The 18,399-nt window shown below is 48.4% G+C and overlaps 2 protein-coding genes and 1 non-coding gene across 3 annotated transcripts; all 3 read right to left on the bottom strand.

Annotated features, from left to right (window-relative positions):
• Positions 1-678: 678 nt before the first annotated feature.
• LOC117851136 (U2 spliceosomal RNA) lies at positions 679-877 on the bottom strand. Its single transcript, XR_004639494.1, has one exon. It is a non-coding gene; the product is annotated as a U2 spliceosomal RNA (small nuclear RNA).
• A 3,784-nt stretch (positions 878-4,661) lies between these two features.
• LOC117847519 (uncharacterized) lies at positions 4,662-10,810 on the bottom strand. The gene is made up of 11 exons (XM_034728731.2): positions 8,169-10,810; positions 7,967-8,074; positions 7,776-7,876; positions 7,580-7,670; positions 7,342-7,452; positions 7,191-7,256; positions 6,428-6,487; positions 5,804-6,361; positions 5,338-5,457; positions 5,133-5,252; positions 4,662-5,045 (listed from the first exon to the last, which is right to left on the bottom strand). The coding sequence occupies exons 1-11, from the start codon at positions 10,617-10,619 to the stop codon at positions 4,980-4,982; spliced, it is 3,852 nt and encodes a 1,283-aa protein (XP_034584622.1). The 5' UTR covers positions 10,620-10,810; the 3' UTR covers positions 4,662-4,979.
• A 3,079-nt stretch (positions 10,811-13,889) lies between these two features.
• On the bottom strand, positions 13,890-17,417 carry LOC117850737 (protein phosphatase 2C 53). The gene is made up of 4 exons (XM_034732597.2): positions 16,308-17,417; positions 15,868-16,194; positions 15,649-15,754; positions 13,890-14,757 (listed from the first exon to the last, which is right to left on the bottom strand). The coding sequence occupies exons 1-4, from the start codon at positions 16,887-16,889 to the stop codon at positions 14,417-14,419; spliced, it is 1,356 nt and encodes a 451-aa protein (XP_034588488.2). The 5' UTR covers positions 16,890-17,417; the 3' UTR covers positions 13,890-14,416.
• Positions 17,418-18,399: the final 982 nt, after the last annotated feature.

Raw genomic sequence — 18,399 nt, 5'->3', positions numbered from 1 at the left:
AAGCGACCAGCAGATGGCTGCAAAACCCACCATATTGTACCGTTCACCATGGGGTATAAATCTGTTAGCTCAAGTCCAGTATTTATCTGGAGAACTTGGCCAACAAGAAGCACCAAACTCCATACACATTTTGCCAGAGAACATTCAAAGAAAAGGTGAATAATTGTTTCATTTCCTCTTAAGTTTCTTTGGTGAGATTTGCAATTTCATGAACAAGCCGCATGAAGATTTTTATTTTCAACAGTATCTTAGCTTTCCGGATCAATTTTCATGGGATATCCCACATCACTAGTGCAAAGTTGTTAATACATTGATTTGACAGAGAACCTTCCAATTTTTTCCCATCCCCATTTTCGTCCATCTCTATCATCAGATGTAGCAGTAAATCATTTAATATTCTTGTAATTGCAATAGAATCACAGCGTTGTCTTATGGTTAGTACATCAGTATGTAATTTTTAAGGATTTTCCTTGCGACCTGTTAATTTTCCAAGGCAATCCCAGAAGTTTGTATGCATAGACTAAGATCTCACTCATATTTCTCAGCATTTCTGCCAGTAATCATCATCTCGGCACGTTAGGCATCGAGGCGGGCCCTGGTGCCCCTCGAGTCAATTATCATGGGCCAACAAAAATCGGAGAGCCTTCTGGCCCAATTAAACTTTCACTTTTGACTTGGTTGGGGCGCGCCAGGCTCGGGCTGTATAGTGCAACGCCCGAACGACGCTCGAGGGGCCCAGTGGCAAGCCACTGTGGTGGACCCTCCCCCACAAAAAATAAATTTAATATCGAAGTGGGTACATGACCCACATATCAGATATTAAACTGATAAGAACAGATACTACACTTGATCTTAGCCAAAAGGCCGAGAAAGGTATGAGTTGTGAGGGAGCCCTGCGCCTCCTTTTATTGCTATCCTCCGGCTCCCCTCGCTCATAGCTTGGCGACGTGGGACTAAATATGAGGCGCCGCGCTCCGCGCAGCCACAGCACACGCGCTTTGGTCGCTTGGGCCGTATGGGCTCTCCAAAGTGACCAGCAGATGGCTGCCAAACTGTTAGCTCAAGTCCAGTATTTATCTGGAGAACTTGGCCTACAAGAAGCACCAAACTCCATACATATTTTGCCAGAGAACATTCAAAGAATAGGTGGATAATTGTTTCATTTCCTCCTAATTAAGTTTCTTTGGTGAGAATTGCAATTTCATGAACAAGCCGCATGAAGATTTTTATTTTGAATAGTATCTTATTTTATGACATGAAGAGTTCTGGTCCTTCACCAAATGTCTACTCTTACTCAGTTTTGATAAGTATGTATAAACATGGAGAGAGGTTATGCTTAGAGGAAGCTTTTGAGCTTCTTCGTGAAATGGAATCGAATGGTGTCAGACCAAACGCTGCAACATACGGAATTTACCTCTATGGGCTTTGCCGTTCCAGACAGGTAACATCTGAACTTTCTTCGAACTCTTTCTCAGAGTGGGGAGGCCGGAAACGGCCAAGAGGCACACCTAGGACAAAAATGCGGGGATGGGCTGAGCACGTGAAAATGATCACTCAACACGAATTCGGTCATGTAACCGTGTGCGCTCATGGGAGGCCGAGAATGGCCGGAAGGGCACCCTGGATAGAAAAGGGGGTGGGACCGAACATGTGAAAATGACCACCGAACACACATTTGGCCATGTTATTGTGTTCTGTAGCTCACTGGAGGTTGGAAACGGTCCGGAGGAGCACCCGGGACATAAACGAGGGGGATGGCCGAACACGTGAAAATGGCCGTTGCACACGCATTTGGTCATGTAATCGGGTGCTATGCTCACGGGCGGCTGGAAACAGCCTGGAGGAGCACCTGGCATGGAAACAACAGGGTTGGGCTAAACACGTGAAAATAGCCACCGGACATGTGTTTAGTCAAGTAACCATGTGCTTTAGCTCATAGGAGGCTGGAATGACTCCAAAGGGCACCCACGACAGAAATGAGAGGGTTGGGCTGAACACGTGAAAATGGCCACCGAAAACGCATCCGTCCATGTAATCGTGTGCTATAGCTTATGGAAGACTGGAAAGGGCACCAGGAATGGAAGCGGGTGGGATAAGCCGAACACATGAAAATAGCCACCGAACACGCGTTCGGTCATGTAACCGTGTGTTATCACTCACGGGAGATCAAAAATGACCCGAAGGGGCATCCAGAATGGAAGCAAGGGGGATAAGCCGAACATGTGAAAATGGCCATTGAACACATTTTCGGCCATATGACCGTGCGTTATAGCTCACATGAGGCCATAAACGGCCCGTGGGAGCACCTGGGATGGAAAAAGGGGATAAGTCGAACATGTGAAAACGGCCACGAACAATTTTCGGCCATATAACCACGTGTTATAGCTCATGTGAGGTCGAAACGGCCCGTGGGGTACCCGGGATGGACACGAGGGGGCTGGGCTGAAGACATAAAAATGGCTACCGAACACGGATTTGGCCATGTAACCGTGTACTATAGTTCATGGAAGGCTGGAAATAGCCCGGAGGGGCACTCGGGACAAAAACAAGGGGGCTGGATCGGACATGTGAAAATGGCCACCGAACACGTTTTCGATCAAGAACCATGTGCTATAGCTCATGGGAGGCTGGAAATGATTCAGGACGGAAACGCAACCGAACACGCGTTCGGCAATGTAATATCCATCTTACGGAAGGCCGAACACCTCATTTGGTCCATCTTATATCTAAGAAATTATCCTCTCGGGCATGGCTCATAGGGAGTCTGGATCCTTCTCTAGGCTGAGTTGTGTGCCGCGTCATTGTTGCATAAGATACTGCACTCTAACTGAAGCCACCACCTGGCTGAAGAGGCAAGACACTCCAGGCCACCACTCTTTTACAAATCCCTTGAATAAATATAATTGTTTGGTAGAAAGCACAATAGCTTGCTATGATGCCCATAAATCAGTTGTATGAAAAGGCAATGATATCTGCATGTGTATAAAGTTGGTCTGAAGTCAAGGGATCAAAATGTTCTTTCCGTTAAATTTTTGCTTACTCAGATATTTCCAAAAAAGATTTTAATATTTTCCATAACCCTGCAGCTTGGGCTTTTGAGAAGCATGGTTGTTACTCTATTCGATCAGCCTATTGACTCTGGCTGCAGAGAAAGACCAAAAACAGCCTAGGATTGAGTTATCCTCTTTCTTGACTGACCATCAACCAATGCGGGACGGACGGAAGCTCCCCATAGATCTATACCACCAATGACGTGTCTTTACTAGAGACAGCTGCATGATTTCCAGCCAATTAGGCCCGGTTTACGGAAGTGGCATATGCAGATCCTGGGCCCTGTGAAATAGGGGGATCCAATCCATTTACCGTGCTCTGATTAGGCGCACTTACGCCCACTTGTTTTTGAAGGAGCTGTACACAATCCGGTACAAAATTTTGCATCTACACCCAAGAACTAGCTTGAAAGATATCTTGGATGATAATTATTGTTTGGTGGAGATGATAGCTTTGTTTCAGTGCAGAATATGAGCAATCTGGACTGCCGGAAATAATAAAGATGCATGGCCGTGTGGAAGCCAGAGCTTGCTGGCAAATGTCTGTCTCAGGAAGCGCAACTGCAGACTCACTGAGCAATGGCATCTAAGCTGAGCAAAAATAAGAATAAAGAAGCAAAAGTGCAGCGAGAACCACCACATGGATCATTTTTTTCCTGCCAAGCTCATCCACAGGGGCAGCGAGTGTCATCATTTATGACTGCAGTAGAGGCCTCTCGCAGGCTTAACTCATGCTGACTTGATAATTCCTGACGTGCCAAAGGTGGAGGCGCTCGCTTGCAGAAATGGTTTGAAAATTGCACGGGATCTCAAGCTGCAGAGGAGTTAGCTGAAGCTGAACAGTGGTGAGGGTGTGAGGCGCTGGAAAGAACAAGTTGACCAGGCATCAGCATCATTCTGGAAGAAATTAAGGAGATAAGCTAGTGTTTTGATGATTACATTGTTTGGAGGCCTGCAAACTCCACGGCGCATGCTAATGCTCCACAGCAGTCTGCAAGCTCTTCTTCCTCCAATAACCACCTTTGTATTTCCCTGTGCCAATGTTATAAAATAAAAGCTGAGCTGAGCCTGTTTCTAAAGAAAATGAAAATTGAAGGCAAGCTTTTGATTGCTGTCGAGTCTACAGTATTGACTGTGATACACACTGAAATTGGGAGCTGATAGTTCAGCCTGTCTCTTCGCCGTGTGTCAAAACCCATTTTGCTGTTTTAGCTACGAACAATGCATTTTGGTGAGAAAGTTTCGAGACTGAATATAAATATTTTTTTGAGGGAAAGACTGAATATAATATTACAGATTTCTCCGAGCAAAAGCAAAAATTGAAATCAAAGCAGGTATATATGCAGTAGGATGGAACATTGGACTGTAGGGATTTAAGGAAAGAAATGTCCCCGTAACCAGATTTCCCATTCAACTGAAATCAAATCTGGATGGAACATTCAATATGTTGTTAAGGCCGAAATGTCGGCCCATAATACGTCGCATCTGGCCCGTGTTATGTCCTTGAATTTGTTGCCCATGACAATAACCGCTTCACAGCCTATTTATCGTTACAACAAAGACGAACACAAGAAATAAGAAAAAAAAAAGCAAATCAAGGCTTCTCCAACAAAAGAAAAAACGACCTTCCAGGCATGTATTACGCAATCCACCAGTGAGGTACAGTTCAAGCGATGAAAAACACAAACAAGTAAACGGCTCAAAATCTGATGTTATTGCAGAATGTAGCTGTAAAATGAGGCGCATTCCAAGCAAACTACAAAATTCAAACCGTATCAAAATTTGGAAACCCTCCCTGGTGAACTCTAGTGTCTTTGGCAACTCCCATTACACGACAGATATTCAGACTACCCAGTGGAGAATGGGGCGCATTCCACGCTTCAGGGGGCTCAGTTGCCGACTAAACAGTAAACAGGAACCCTTGTGAGCTCATTGTATCTTCAATATTGTTTTCAACTTTACAACAAGTTTCCAGTCTTCGAAAGACAGATCCTCCTGCATTAATAATTAAAAATTAAAATCAATAACTAGTACTAATTTACACTGTGCGCATGAAAAACAAGGGAGAAAGATTGGACTTGCCCTGTAATTTTGTTTCAAAATATCAATAGATCGCCTTGAGATCCGGCTGACAAGCTCATCTTCCATATCGAAGTGCCTGCCGAAACTCCTCTGCTGCTCATCAGAATTGTTCGCAATAATCTGTTCACAAACCCAGTCAACATTATAGTAAACAGAACCCAGGATAACAAGCTTAATGGATAGCACTGCAGATGACTGTACAAACCTTTATAGCCACCTTTTGCCCTTTTGTGGCCATATCAACTTGCTTGTGATTAATTTCAATTGAGGCAATCTTCCCAATATCAATAAATTCTTTAGTGGGTATGCAGAGAGGAGTTCCCACCTAGATGACAAAAGAAAACAAGAAATCAGACATTTGTATCGAAAATATGGTCAGAAGTCATAACTTGGTACGGAAAACCCTAACGGGGACTAAGCACTAGGCAGATTTGGCGGGTCCATTCATGAGGTCTAGGTGGCTGATCTTTTCCCCAACCAGTTAACAAAACATTCAATCCTCTGGATATTTATATGATAGTTCCTAGATGTGAGCCTATTGGATTTGTCCGTGGTCTTGCTAGTTCAATGCGAACCTATAAAATCTGTTTGTGTCTTGCTAGTTAGGTCCAACTACTGACTGAAGCAACATGGAAAAGAGAGCGAGTAACATGCTGGCGATACCAAAATACCTTAGCTATTCCTTCAAGGACATCGACACCCAAAACGATTGGATCCTTCTTGTTGAAGACACAGTTTGGCATAATCTTAAGAACACAAGGGAACACAGCTTCTTCAGCACTTTCCTTCTTCTTTTCTTCCTTGAGATTCTTAATGTATGCTGTAAATTGGTCAAAGAGGTGGTATATTATATCTGCCACAAAGATCTTCACACCAGACTCTTCTGCAAGATCGCGGGCATCAGGCATCACTTTGACATCAAAGGCCAAGATAGTTGCATATTCTTTCTTTCTCTCAAGCATAACACTAGCCTTCATAACATCCTTCTTGTGGACTGGCCCTATACTGAAATCACAGAAGGGAATATTGACGGCAGGGCTCTTCAAGAACTCAGTGAGAGCTTCCAAAGACCCAAGGGTAGATGCCTGTACATAGACACCCTCGCCACTCTTATCAATCCGGTTCCTAACCCGTGTCATCTCTTCCATAACAGCGTCCTTCAGTTTGTCTAGATCATCATCAGGTCCTAACACGTAGAGAGCTGTCCCTGCAATTGCATGTTCGAGACCCTGAAGAAAGCAATAGTTAATACACTGCCATCCAACTATGGAATGACAAATTGAAACTGCACCCACCTGAGCAGAGATTTTAACTCCTTGTGCAGCTCTGATCTCCTTATGATGTATGTAGGTGCCCTGTAAATAGGAGGTTTTGGGTGTATTACTTCAACTTGAAGTCCAGAAAAAACTTGATGCTGGTGAAAGAGATGAATAGCATTCAAGTGGCATAAACCATAACCATCTAAGAAGAATTGAATGGCAGGTGGCAATTGTCCAAGCTTCTTGGTACGACTAAGCATAGCAATGTGAAATGAGACTAATACACTAATGTTGTAGGTATTCTTAATATACTAAGGTAATTTCGTGCTGATGAAACTCCACCACCGCCCCACAGAAAGGTAGTCTTAAGTTCTCTTGGTAGAGGAACTCCATTTATAGCAACCATCTTGCTTATTTAGAACAACAACTAGATGAGATGACTTCAGTAGATCATTTTAGTAGGCCATAGTGACCATACATCAAACCTATCCTATTTTACAGAGTGATGATAATTGGCTGTTCACAGATTAGCTATACCTGCAGTTTTGTTTTTCTTGGGTTCGATATCAGCAAGGACTACAACTGTATTACGGTAACGATGGTAGTTTTACATAGAAAAGAGCAGTGACATCTGAATGGTCAAACCTACATCTATCAACCAAATTGTAAGAAATTGTAATCGTATATAAGAAATTGCAATATTCACCATGAGTGAATAATCCATCCTCAAAAATCCAAAAATATATTGCTGGGTGTGAATATCCAAATATACAAAGCTGCAACATTGTCAGACACTCACCTTAACTCGAAGCTCCCTCATAGGGTGTGGTGTTAACAAAGCTCTGACAGTTGTCACAATGGGTCCCTATATAAAGGCACAGCAAGAACATGAGGCATCTTACAAATTCAGCTCCTAGTTTAGCATTGAAATGTGAAGAAATGACTTCTACCTGCATGCCACAAACAACTATTTGATCTCCTTCGTGCAGTATACCATTGACCAAAACAACATCAACTGTAGTACCATGACCTTCCACGACCTTGACTTCCAGTACAGTACACTGAAAAGCAAGAAGGTAATTGATAAGAATGCATTTTCTGTAATGGCATAGAGATCAAAGCACATTACCTAGATAATTGGTAAGAATGTTTTTTTTATGTAACGGCATAGAGATTAAAGTACATTACCTGGACTTCATCAACAAACGTAAGCTTTTCTTCCATCGTCTTTTGTGCCCATTGAACCAACAGTAGGAGCAAATCAGGAATGCCTTCACCACTGATAAGATCAGTGCGTAACATGTCAAGCTAAAGATGCCAGTGATATGACAGCCGCTGTAACAAATCTTAAAAAAATCAATGAAGCAGCAGTTAATTATCAAACCTTACAGCACTTGTAGGCACTATGTTAAAGGTATCTTCCATCTCCTTGTTCTTGTAGTACAAAGCAGTATTAACTCCTTGCATCTTGAATTGCGTCACAATCTGATGGGCAAGGCAAGCACATGTTTTAATTATGGCAATGCATAAAAAAATTCTTTAAAAAAAGGAAACAAGAATGTGATGTTCACTCACATCTGTAACTCGCATATTGAATTCCCTCTTAACATCTTCATTTTGTTGCTTTAAAGCCTTTACAATAGGAGCATTTTGACATCTCTTCCAACCATAAAGACGATCAACCTATACAGTGAAAATAAACAAATTAAAGTAATGAATTAATAAGAGAACAATAAGCAAAGCCAAAAGTTTCTGGACAGAACTCCAGAACATATACCTTATTCAAAGCAACAATAAACACTGCATCTCGACTCTTCAAAAGATTCAGGGATTCAATTGTCTGAGGTTCAAGCCCATGCATGATGTCGACAACCAAAATGGCAATATCACACAGACTTGAACCTCTAGAACGCAGATTACTGAAGGACTCATGCCCAGGGGTATCAATAACAAGAAGGCCTGGAACCTTAAGTGTAGCATCAGCTTTTAGCTCCCTGGTCCTCTCCCTAATGTTTTCAGTAGGGAAGTATGTCGCCCCGATCTGTTGGGTAATACCCCCAGCTTCGCCTTCTTGCACATTGGTGCGTCTAATACAATCTAGCAGCTTTGTCTTACCAGTATCGACATGACCAAGGATGCAGCAAATTGGTGATCTGAGGTCATTACCATTCTTAGAGCTATCCTCTTTGACAGGTCCTTTCTTTTTGTTCCGCTTAATATTTCCATTACTGGCACCCCCATCATCAGCTTCACTCTTTTTAGAGTTTGCAACAGGAGGAATAACCTTTTTGACAGAAGTTGTCACAGGTTGTGCTTTAGAATTTTCCTGCTTCTGAACAGGCTTCGCCTCTTCCTCCTCAAAAGCACTTGTCTTAGGCAAGTTCACATCAATATCATCCCAGCTCTTTGCATCCCACTCCTCATCTTCCTCTTCTCCTTCTTCTTGTTCTGGTTTTGGCTCTTCAGCCTCCTGATCAGGTTCGGTTCTCTCCTCAGATTCCTCTACCTGAGATTGGGATTCCTGATCCACGAGCACATATTCTTCTTCATCATTGTTAGCTTCATTAACCTCTTCCTGTTGTTCTTCAACTATCTTTGCAGTCTCCGCGGTCTTTGGTTGAGCTTTCTTTTTCTTAGAATCGTATATTGGCCTCTTCTTTGTCTCAGGAGCAGTGCCCTCAGCTTTTTGGAGTTCACTCTGCTCAAGGAACTGTCTCCTCATGGCTTCTAACCTCTTCGCTTCCTCCTTCTGCTTGCCAGTCAAGAGCTTACCCTCCTGCTTCTTCTTGAGCAACTTCTCCTTTTCCCTCTCCTTCTTCCTCCTCTTTGCTTCCTCTGCTTTCCTCTCCTCCTCCTCGCGCCGCAGCCGCTCTTCCTCCTCCTTCCTCAGACGCTCTTCCTCCTCTCTCTTCTGTCTCTCCTCAGCTTCCTTCCTCCTAGCCAGGGCCTCCTGCATCTCCCGAACATGCTTAGGGAGCTTCTTCATGTCAACCTTCCCTTTAGGCGCCTCTTGCTCTTTCTCCTCCTCTTTCTTAGCCTCCGCTCCCTTTGCTGCTGCCTTTTTCTCCTTCTCCTTTTCCTTCTTCTTCTTCTTCTTCTTGGCAGCAGCAGATTCCACCTCTCCTTCCCCAGCCTTGTCATCCACATTACCATCCCCAGCAGCTCCTACATCCTCCTTGGCCACTGAGGTAGAATCCGGTGCCTGCACTGGCTTGTCCTCCGCAGACGGGGCCACACCAAGCTCAGCGAAAAGCTTGTCCAAGTCTTCTTCTTCCTGTGCTGTCCTTCCGCTCTTCTTCTTTTTCTTCTTTGATTTCTTCCCTTCAGCATCATCGACAGGGGTAGCAGCAGCGACAGGGGCCTCATCCTTCATGTCCTTGGGCTCAGGCTCCTCAACAGGAGGTGGGTGGTCCTCCATCTTCCCAAGGATCTGGTCTGCATCCTCACCATCCACCATAAACCCTCCCTTCTTTTTCTTCTTCTTTGATTTCTTTCCAGTGGCATCATCCGCGTCAGGGGCAGGCACAGAATCCTGAGTTTTCACCTCCTCCGGCTCAGGCTCATCCGCAGGCTGAGAATCCTCAACATCAGCCAGGGCCTTGACGACGTCCTCATCGTCCGTGACAAACGTGCCCTTCTTTTTCTTCTTTTTCTGCGACTTCTTTGCAGCTGCCGCACCAGCGACCAAGGGATCCTCATCTTCCTCCTCAGCCACGGGTGGGGGCGGCGGAGCAGCCTCGTCGTCTTCGTCTTTGCCAGGCGCAGAGCGACCTACCTTGTCCTTCTTTTTCTTCTTCTTGGCCTTGCTGAAGTCGAAATCGAGGTCGTCGTCATCGTCGGCATCAGCGGTGGCCTCCGGCCCGGCCGCGGCAGCCGGGGCGGGCTCCTCCTCGTCCTGGTCCTCGTCCGCCTCCTCGAGGGCGTTGAAGGCGCTGAAGGAGGCGGCGGGGGCGGTGCCGCCCTTCTTCTTCTTCTTCTTGCCGGTGAAGACGAGGTTGATGGGCTCGTCGTCGTCCTCCTCGTCCGCGGCGGGCGGGGGCGGCGGAGGGGGCTCGTAGTCGTCGTCGTCGGGCGCGGCGGCCTTGCCCCCCTTCTTGCCCTTCTTGCCACCCTTCTTGGGCTTCTCCTTCTCCGCGGCGGGCGGCGGCGGCGCGGGGTCGGCGGCGGCGTCGTCCTGCGGGAAGGAGTACTCGTCGTCGTCGATGGCGACGTTCTTCTTGCGCCCCATGGGCCTAGGGTTTGGGTTGGCGGTGGAGGAGGGGGCGGGAGAGAATGCGGCGGACCGACGGAGATCGGCTCGACGGAGGGGAGGTGGAAGGGAAGGGAACGGAAGGGAAGGGAAGGAAAACCCTACTTACTTGGGCGAGGCGATGCGATGCGAGTTGGAATTGGGTGGGGGATTGAGAATTGCGATGGATCGATTTGGTTTTGCGTTGCCCAAAAAGGAACAAAAAACCCAACGTAAAAGGGTTGGAGTCGTGCACTCTAGTACTCTTTATTTGTCATTTTATTTTATTAGCCTTTTCTCTCCCTCCCCTGTATGATGTGCTCATCCTCCTCTTAAAAAAAATACAAGTACGTATATGTCGTAGTTGCATATTCCTCCTCTAGTTATGAATTCCTGAATTTATAAGGAAAAAAAAGAAAAAGAAGATACTCTAGGTGCATACTTAGCTATGCACAAATGTGCGTTCATGGTTCGGTAGAATCCAGTTCCTTCGTTTTTATATACAAATTAAAAGTGAATGGCCCAACCCAAGTATATTTATGTGGCCAGGTTGCTAAATCGCGTGGTGTTGTCCAGTAATGATAAAGTTTAAGATTTCACTTTGCAACTCTTGAAGCACTTGTCAGAAATATAGTCGGTCTAGAGTCCGGCTCATGTAAATCTTGTTCAAAAGAGAATTCGGTTTGTTATAGATAGGATAGATTTGTTAGCTCTATCTCTAAGATTGTAAATCTACACAACAAACCGGATATTCTACGATCTCATTTGTAATTGTGTTGGAGTCTTTAGTACTCCCATATATAAACATGTAACCTGTAGTATGTTGAGATAGGCAACTACAGTTCCACCAATTCTTTCAGCACTTACTTGACGAATCTCGGTTCTATGGTATTTGGAAAAAAATAACATTTGTATTGTGGGGAAAAAATAAAAAGGGTGTAAACCTCCATGTTTAAAACTTTGATTAAAATAAGAGAAGCTATTCCAGTACATGAGCCTTCTTTAGATTAGATCACCTGTTGAATCATAATGGCAAAAGGTGTTCTCCTTTGTTCACCTGCTACCTCCTCACTCTTGTGCTCCATCTCCATGGGGGTTTGCCGGCTGGGACCTCTGTCCCGCAACCAAATAAAAAGCGGGGGCCCCGTTGCCACTTCGTATTCCTCCTTAGGAAAGTTTCCCAGTCCAAATTGGAGCGAGCATGCCACGAGCACATCGTTTCCTACTCGGAACCAAATCTACCAGCAAGTAGTGCAACCTCTACCTCTATTGCTCTTGTGGTCGATAAAAAAAATATCAACCTTGAGGTGTTAACCATTTTATTAGTACCGGTAGAAATGCCTGTACGTTGCTACGGGTCCTTGCTCTCCTTATAAAAATAAGGATCTTTTAAAAAATTTCTAAACAAACTTAAAACTAATCATCTTCTCTTCCTAATATTTAAACTTATTTAAATATACTCGCAACTATGCATAAACATCACATGATTGTGTATTTGAGTGCTCTAGAAATTAAGATCCAAAGCTCTTAAAGATCCCTCAAATTTGAACCTAGTTCAAACTTAAACTCAAACCCAACCAAAAGCCATTCAAACAAAAGATAAACATCACACAGTTCCTTAGCAGGCTGCAACCCTCCTTTTTCCCTCTCGGCTTGCTCAGCCCGACCCACTTCCCTCCTCCGCAAGGCCTGCTTGGCCCAACACACAACAGCCCACCAGCGCGGCCCAGCCCATACGCACATTGTTGTCTTCCTCTCCCCCTCCCTTCTCTCTCGTGCTCGGTCGTTCATCCCACCTCGCCGTTGACGCCACCGGATCCGCCTCCCCCGACCACGTCCTTGCCCTGCACCCTGACCGCCGCACTGCCGCGCTTCACCTCACCCTAATCCCCCTCGTCAGTGCACCCCCTTCCTCCCCCTCTCACAGCTCTACTCGGGACGCCTTCAAGACCACCGCATCCATCGACCCGAAGCTCACCGCTACTCAAGGACTGCGGGTGTTAATTGGAGACATTACCTGTATCCGCATCCCGGGTTTTAAGCCCGCGATTTCGGATGTAAATTGGCGAGGTGGGATTATACCTGGGTGGGCGGCTTCCATCCCTCAGAAGCAGCAGCGTGTCCGCAACCACGCCTTCGACGGCATCATGGAGGTCCAGAAGCGCGTCCGCCGCTTCCACGCCCTCTACTCCCTCATCCTCTACGCCGCCGCCCCAACCGCACCCTCCCACGACGGCGGTAGCGGCGCCATGTCCATCCCCTTCACCCGCCTCGGCGCCCTCACGCGCCACCAGCTCCGCCTCGCGCCCCTTGACACCGGCCGCTTCCTCCTGCGCTACACGTACACCTTCCACCTCTTCCTCCACCCCGTCCACTGCATGCTCCACGCCCGCCTCACCCCGCACGTCGCCGCGGCACTCCACGCTGAGGCCGAGGCTGTCACGGTTGCCCTTCCTTCCACCTCTGTCATCCGCCTCCGCAAGCTCAATGCATATAAATGTAATAAAAATCAACCGTATTTCTCAAGGACCAAAATGCAAAACCGGCCTTATCTTCTTCAATCTCATGACTGAAGGGGACCTTGTGCTAGCCGGGCTTGGCGCGGCGGGTGACGGCGCGTCGGCACGGTAGCAACGCTGGGCGGTGGCGGCCTGGCGCGTGACCAGGGCACGGGGCATCGGCGGCTTGCGGGTACAAGGCGCATGAGAGGTGCAGGTGGCAGCATGGAGCAGGGAGCGCGAGGCGTTGGGCGGCGCGCAGCACCGGCGAGCAAGTGGCAGGAGGTGGCGGCGCGCGGCGGAACAGGCAGCCATTTTCCCCCTTTAACCTCCTCCCTTCCCTCCTTTTTCCACCCGAGCCCCCCTCTCTTTAGAATTTGGACTGCAGGTTGATTCCATAAAAGTTGAGGGACTTTTTTTTTGCAAAATGACCATGAAGGTTGGAAGAAACAACCGCTCTTTTATATTAAGTATAGATTAATTAATTAATTAAGAAGAAGAAATATGCATCCAAATTCAACCTAAAAGGACTCAAACCTGGGTGGCTAGAGTGCACGACTAAACCTCGCACCCTCCCGCACTAACCAGTTGAGCTAGGCTCACTTAACCTCGCACCCTCCCGCACTAACCAGTTGAGCTAGGCTCACTCCCTGCTCTTGTGTTAGATCGTCGACATGGCATAACTTATCCTTCAAACTGTGACCAACTGCGTCAACTTCACTGATTACTTGATTAGCATGGCAGAAAACGCATCAGCATGACAGAATGGATGGAATCCTCATCGCCAAAACAACTCTGTTGAGAACCAGACTTTAATAACGACGGGCGCCAACCATGGAGATAAGTCATGGACAAACGACGTCGTATATAGTTGCTGCACAAACTGCTACAGACCTACAGTATGGTATTCTTGCACTGCTGATCTGCTATTATATATCAAAGCACAAGTACAGTGTGCGATTAGGTAGTTTAGTGCTAGCAATTTCTATTGTACCTTTACCTGTCAGCAAAAAACAATGCTCCAGACCCAATCTGTAATACCTACTTCTACATATGTATGTCATGTTTCAGATTTGGACCCTATAGGATCAATCACCTTTCTTGATCAGCCCAATCCCCAACCAGATTAGACTTGTGTATGAACCTGTACCCTTTAACGTGGCAGCCTATATGGTTGTCGAAATGGACAAATGCTAACCAATGAGCCTGTGCAGCAGACTAAACATGATCTTTTCCTCCACATTTCTAGCGTCCTAGTAACTAGTATTGTTATTGTCCATGTCTTCCTGAATCCATGGTTTATGTTTTGCTCTTGAACTTCCTATGTGACTTGAGGTCAACTACGACGACGGTTATGTTGTCCTTGCTCCCCTTCTGGAGAGCCAGCTTCGACAAGTATTCGGCAGCTGCTTGAGCTGCTTGATCTGGAGAATCACCGCTTCTCTGGGCTGATGATGAGGCATCTGCATTCTTCTTGTGCCATAGCAGTATCCGCTTGCGAGCAGCGTCGCATACCTCTTCATTGGACATTACATCCCAGAGGCCATCACTTGCAAGAATAAGGCACTCGTCCTCTTTTGCACGGGCGACAATTGTGACCTCAGGGACTGGGATTATATATGGCTTCAGGTATCGGTCCCCTACAAATAGACCAACAACACATCATTTCTATTTTTTTTTCTTTTTCCAATCAATCAACAATACATCATAAATGCACCAGCACATATCTAGCGTTGACAGCAATAAACAGTAGAAAGCAGGCTGGTTGATGACCAATTTTTTCTAGGTCATGCCATATGTATCTGGTCCTAGCTAAGTTTTAAGTGAGCCAGACTGGAATACAGAAACAAAGGCACAAAAACATTTTATGAGGCTCTGAAAGTTCAAAAAACAAAGATGGTTGGGCGGCCTAACCCTCTCCTGTGACTGTAAGGAGTCAATGACTAGAACATAGGGCCAATCGTGCATAGGTCCAAGTAATGAACAAGGCTGACTAAATTTGTGCACTCGGCACTCTCATGGGTGAAAGAAAATGCGCAGAGCTCAACAGATAAGCATTACTTAACTTCCTCATAAGGCTGGAAGCGCTACAATTGTTCCGCAATTGTTCCATAGTAACCACTAACCACATATGGACACAGGGGCTCACAGTCTGCTGCATAGTCAGCGAAAATTCCAAAAACCCCAACTGTTTGTTATCTCATAGAAGTCTTTACAATTTCATCCGGTGGCGCAATTACTTTAGAACTCATTAGGTTTCCATAACGGACAAGACAAATTTGGAACCTAGCAAAATGAAAGCATATATACCTGAAGCAAAATTACAACAAACAAATCACCATTAATTTGTCCATGAACAGAATGGACAGTCAACATATTACCAAGTGGTGATAGCTACGTATTGTACCCTTGTTGGAAAACAATTAGATAAACTAGTTCAGAGTTTCTCATAAATTGAAGGAATGTGCACATGTGTATGTCATCGTAAACCAATGTTGCACTCATGACATCAAGAGGGGAGGGATATGTACCAATTGATCGGGACATGGCAAGAACACCGAGAACCCGATAGCCGTTCCACTGGATGACCTTGCCACCCTGCGCCTCAATCCTCGCATACTCATCTTCCCTGTTTGGCTGAAACAAGAATGGTAGATTAGCAATGCATAGAATTAAACCAATAATTCAGAATGCTGTCTGATTTGGTGAATCAAGTACAATAGTTGACCCAACAAGAGCTGATGGCTTACTTTATGGTCCACCGACAGCGCCAAGGGCTGCTTGCCCCGGCAGAGCACTGCCCGTGAGTCACCGCAATTTGCAACAATTATGTGTGATGAGCAGACAACTGCGACCACCGCTGTTGACCCCACCGTGTCTGGAGCCACAGGCTTGCCAGCGGTTGTTGCATTTCCTCCCACCTCTGAATCAACCCGGCTGAAGCAGTCCACAAAGGCCTTCTCCCACTGCTTCTTGGACTCCAGGCCACTTAAGTCAGCGCCAGACACTGATTCCTCTGCCTTACTGAGCTCCTCTATCAGTACGGAGTGGATTCTCTCGCGGCAGTAATTGGCAACCTGCGATGGGGCAGCAAAGACAAGACACAGGGAGTTGGAATCGAGTGGTACGCGTTTGCGCGGTGCTGAATTCGTTTGTTGCGGTGAGGCACGCGCCGAGGCATCACAATTACCTGGACGCCACCGTGGCCGTCGTAGACGCCGAAGAAGTGAGCGGGAAGGCGGAAGGAGGCCCGGTCGAGGCCGTCCACCGGCGCGTCGCCCGCGACCATCCAGAGCGGGACGTCGACGAACCGCGGCAGCACGATGGCGGCGTCCTCCATCTCGGGGCGGCGGCCGCATATGGACTCGAGGCCCCAGCGCGGCACGTAGTCGACCGCGAAGACGCTCCTGGCGCCGGCCCCCGCGATCCTGGTGCCGGAGGCGGCCTCCGGCACGGCGGCGGCGGCCGCGGCGACGAGGTCGTCGAGCACGAGCGCGGAGCCGACCTCGGCGAAGCCCTCGAAGTCGGCGGTGGCGACGCTGCTGCATTCGCTGGCGACGGAGCACGGGCTCCCGCAGGCGGAGGCGTCGCCCCCCGCGTCCTCCTCCCCGCGCCCCGCCTGCACCGGGGGCGGCGGCGGCAGCGCGGCGCCGATCCCGAACGCGGCTGCGGAGGCGGAGGCGGCCTCCTCCATGATGTCGGCGACGGCGGTGGCGAAGAGCGTGAGCCCCGCGGCGGCGGCGGCGGAGCTAACGGCGGCCAGGTCCTCCATGGGCGGCGGCGCGCGGGGCGAGGCGTTCAACGCGGCGGGGCGGGGCCATGGGCGGCAGCGGAGGCGACGACGGTGGTGGTGGTGGTGGTGGTGGTGGTGGTGCTCCTGCTCCCCCCGCGTGGGCGTCGGGCCCTAGTGGTCATGTCATGGGTCGGGGGTGAGATCTGGAAAGGGAGGGGGCGGGGCGCTGGATGGGATCGAATCCAGGAGTAGGTGAGGCAAGATCACGGGTCACGGGCGGTGCCCTCGCCCTGGGGGCAGCCGAGCAGGGGGTGCTGGATCTCGAGCAAGCCTGCCGGCTGCCGGCGCGAGTGAGCTCAAGTGATGTGAGGCCGCCCGCGCGCACTGGGAGAGGAGGAGGAGCAGGAAGGGAGGGAGGAATGGCGCGGCGGGCTGAGGCAGGCACACATCACAGGCATCTGTTTGGGGATCGGGTTGGCCGGTTGGGGTGCGGGGACGGCACGGCGAGGGCCCACCTGGCGGCGACGGGGGCCGGGGGGATTCGGGCGCGTGGGGAGCTGTGCTGCGGCCTGTGCTATGGGAAACGAAAAGAAAGGGAAAGAAGGAGAGCGAAGAGGTTGTTGTGGCGGCTGTTGATTGATGTATGCCATCACGTGGTGACGTCTGGGCCGTTGAGCCGGCATCTGGCCCCCCCGACGAGTCCCGTGCGTGGGCGTGATCGATGGATGGATGGCCCAATGATAGGGGGAGGGAGCCCGTCAGCCCGTGGACGGACAGCACGACGTGGCTCGCCTGCCGGCCGGTCCTGCCGTCAGTCGCCACACCCCTGACGACTCCACACCTGCGGCCCTGCCACGTGGGATGGGAGAGGTTTGCCAGATTCGCACAAGCAGTTTCTACCGTCAGTAGTTTCAGACTGCATGAGCAACAGTTTGTGCTCGGAATTTGGAAATCCCAATCCTTCCTGCATCTCAATCCAATCCAAGGTGAATAGGTGAGCTAGACGTGCCGAGACGCTCGCCGATGGAGGAAAAGGAAGGAAAGCGTGCGTGCGTGCGTGCGTGCGTGCAACACGTTTCTTGCTCTCCATCCCTTCGCCCCTCTCATCTCTGCATCACATGTTCCGTGTCCCTCAGACGGATGGCGATCACCGCCCAAAATCGCCATGGATTCGGTTCCATTCTCTCTCGCGCCGCGTGCGTTTCGCATTCATCCAATCATCACGGTCCATCCATCCATCCGGCCGGCTAGAATTTTGCCTCCCCTACCCTGCCCGGGGCCCGGAGATACGATGTTAACTGGGCTGGGAAAGGTCACCCATCTGCAGTTTTTCTGCTGCTCTGCTCTGTCTCCCACTGCGCATCTCCGATAACACGGTAATTCACTCCTCCACTTCCGGAACATCGAAGTCGGTGGCTGCCTAGATGCGCGGATCGCTTCTTCTTCTTCTTGTGATCTCGTCCCGTGATTTCCATGCATCTTTGCCCCAGCCGGAAAATGACATGCGGCCCTAAAAGCAAAAAAAGAGGGACTTGATGTACCTTGCGCT

Source organism: Setaria viridis, chromosome 3 (assembly GCF_005286985.2).
Source record: "Setaria viridis chromosome 3, Setaria_viridis_v4.0, whole genome shotgun sequence".
NCBI lineage: Eukaryota > Viridiplantae > Streptophyta > Magnoliopsida > Poales > Poaceae > Setaria > Setaria viridis.
Note: the sequence above shows the minus strand (reverse complement) of the source record. Positions and strands in the feature narration are given on the sequence as shown.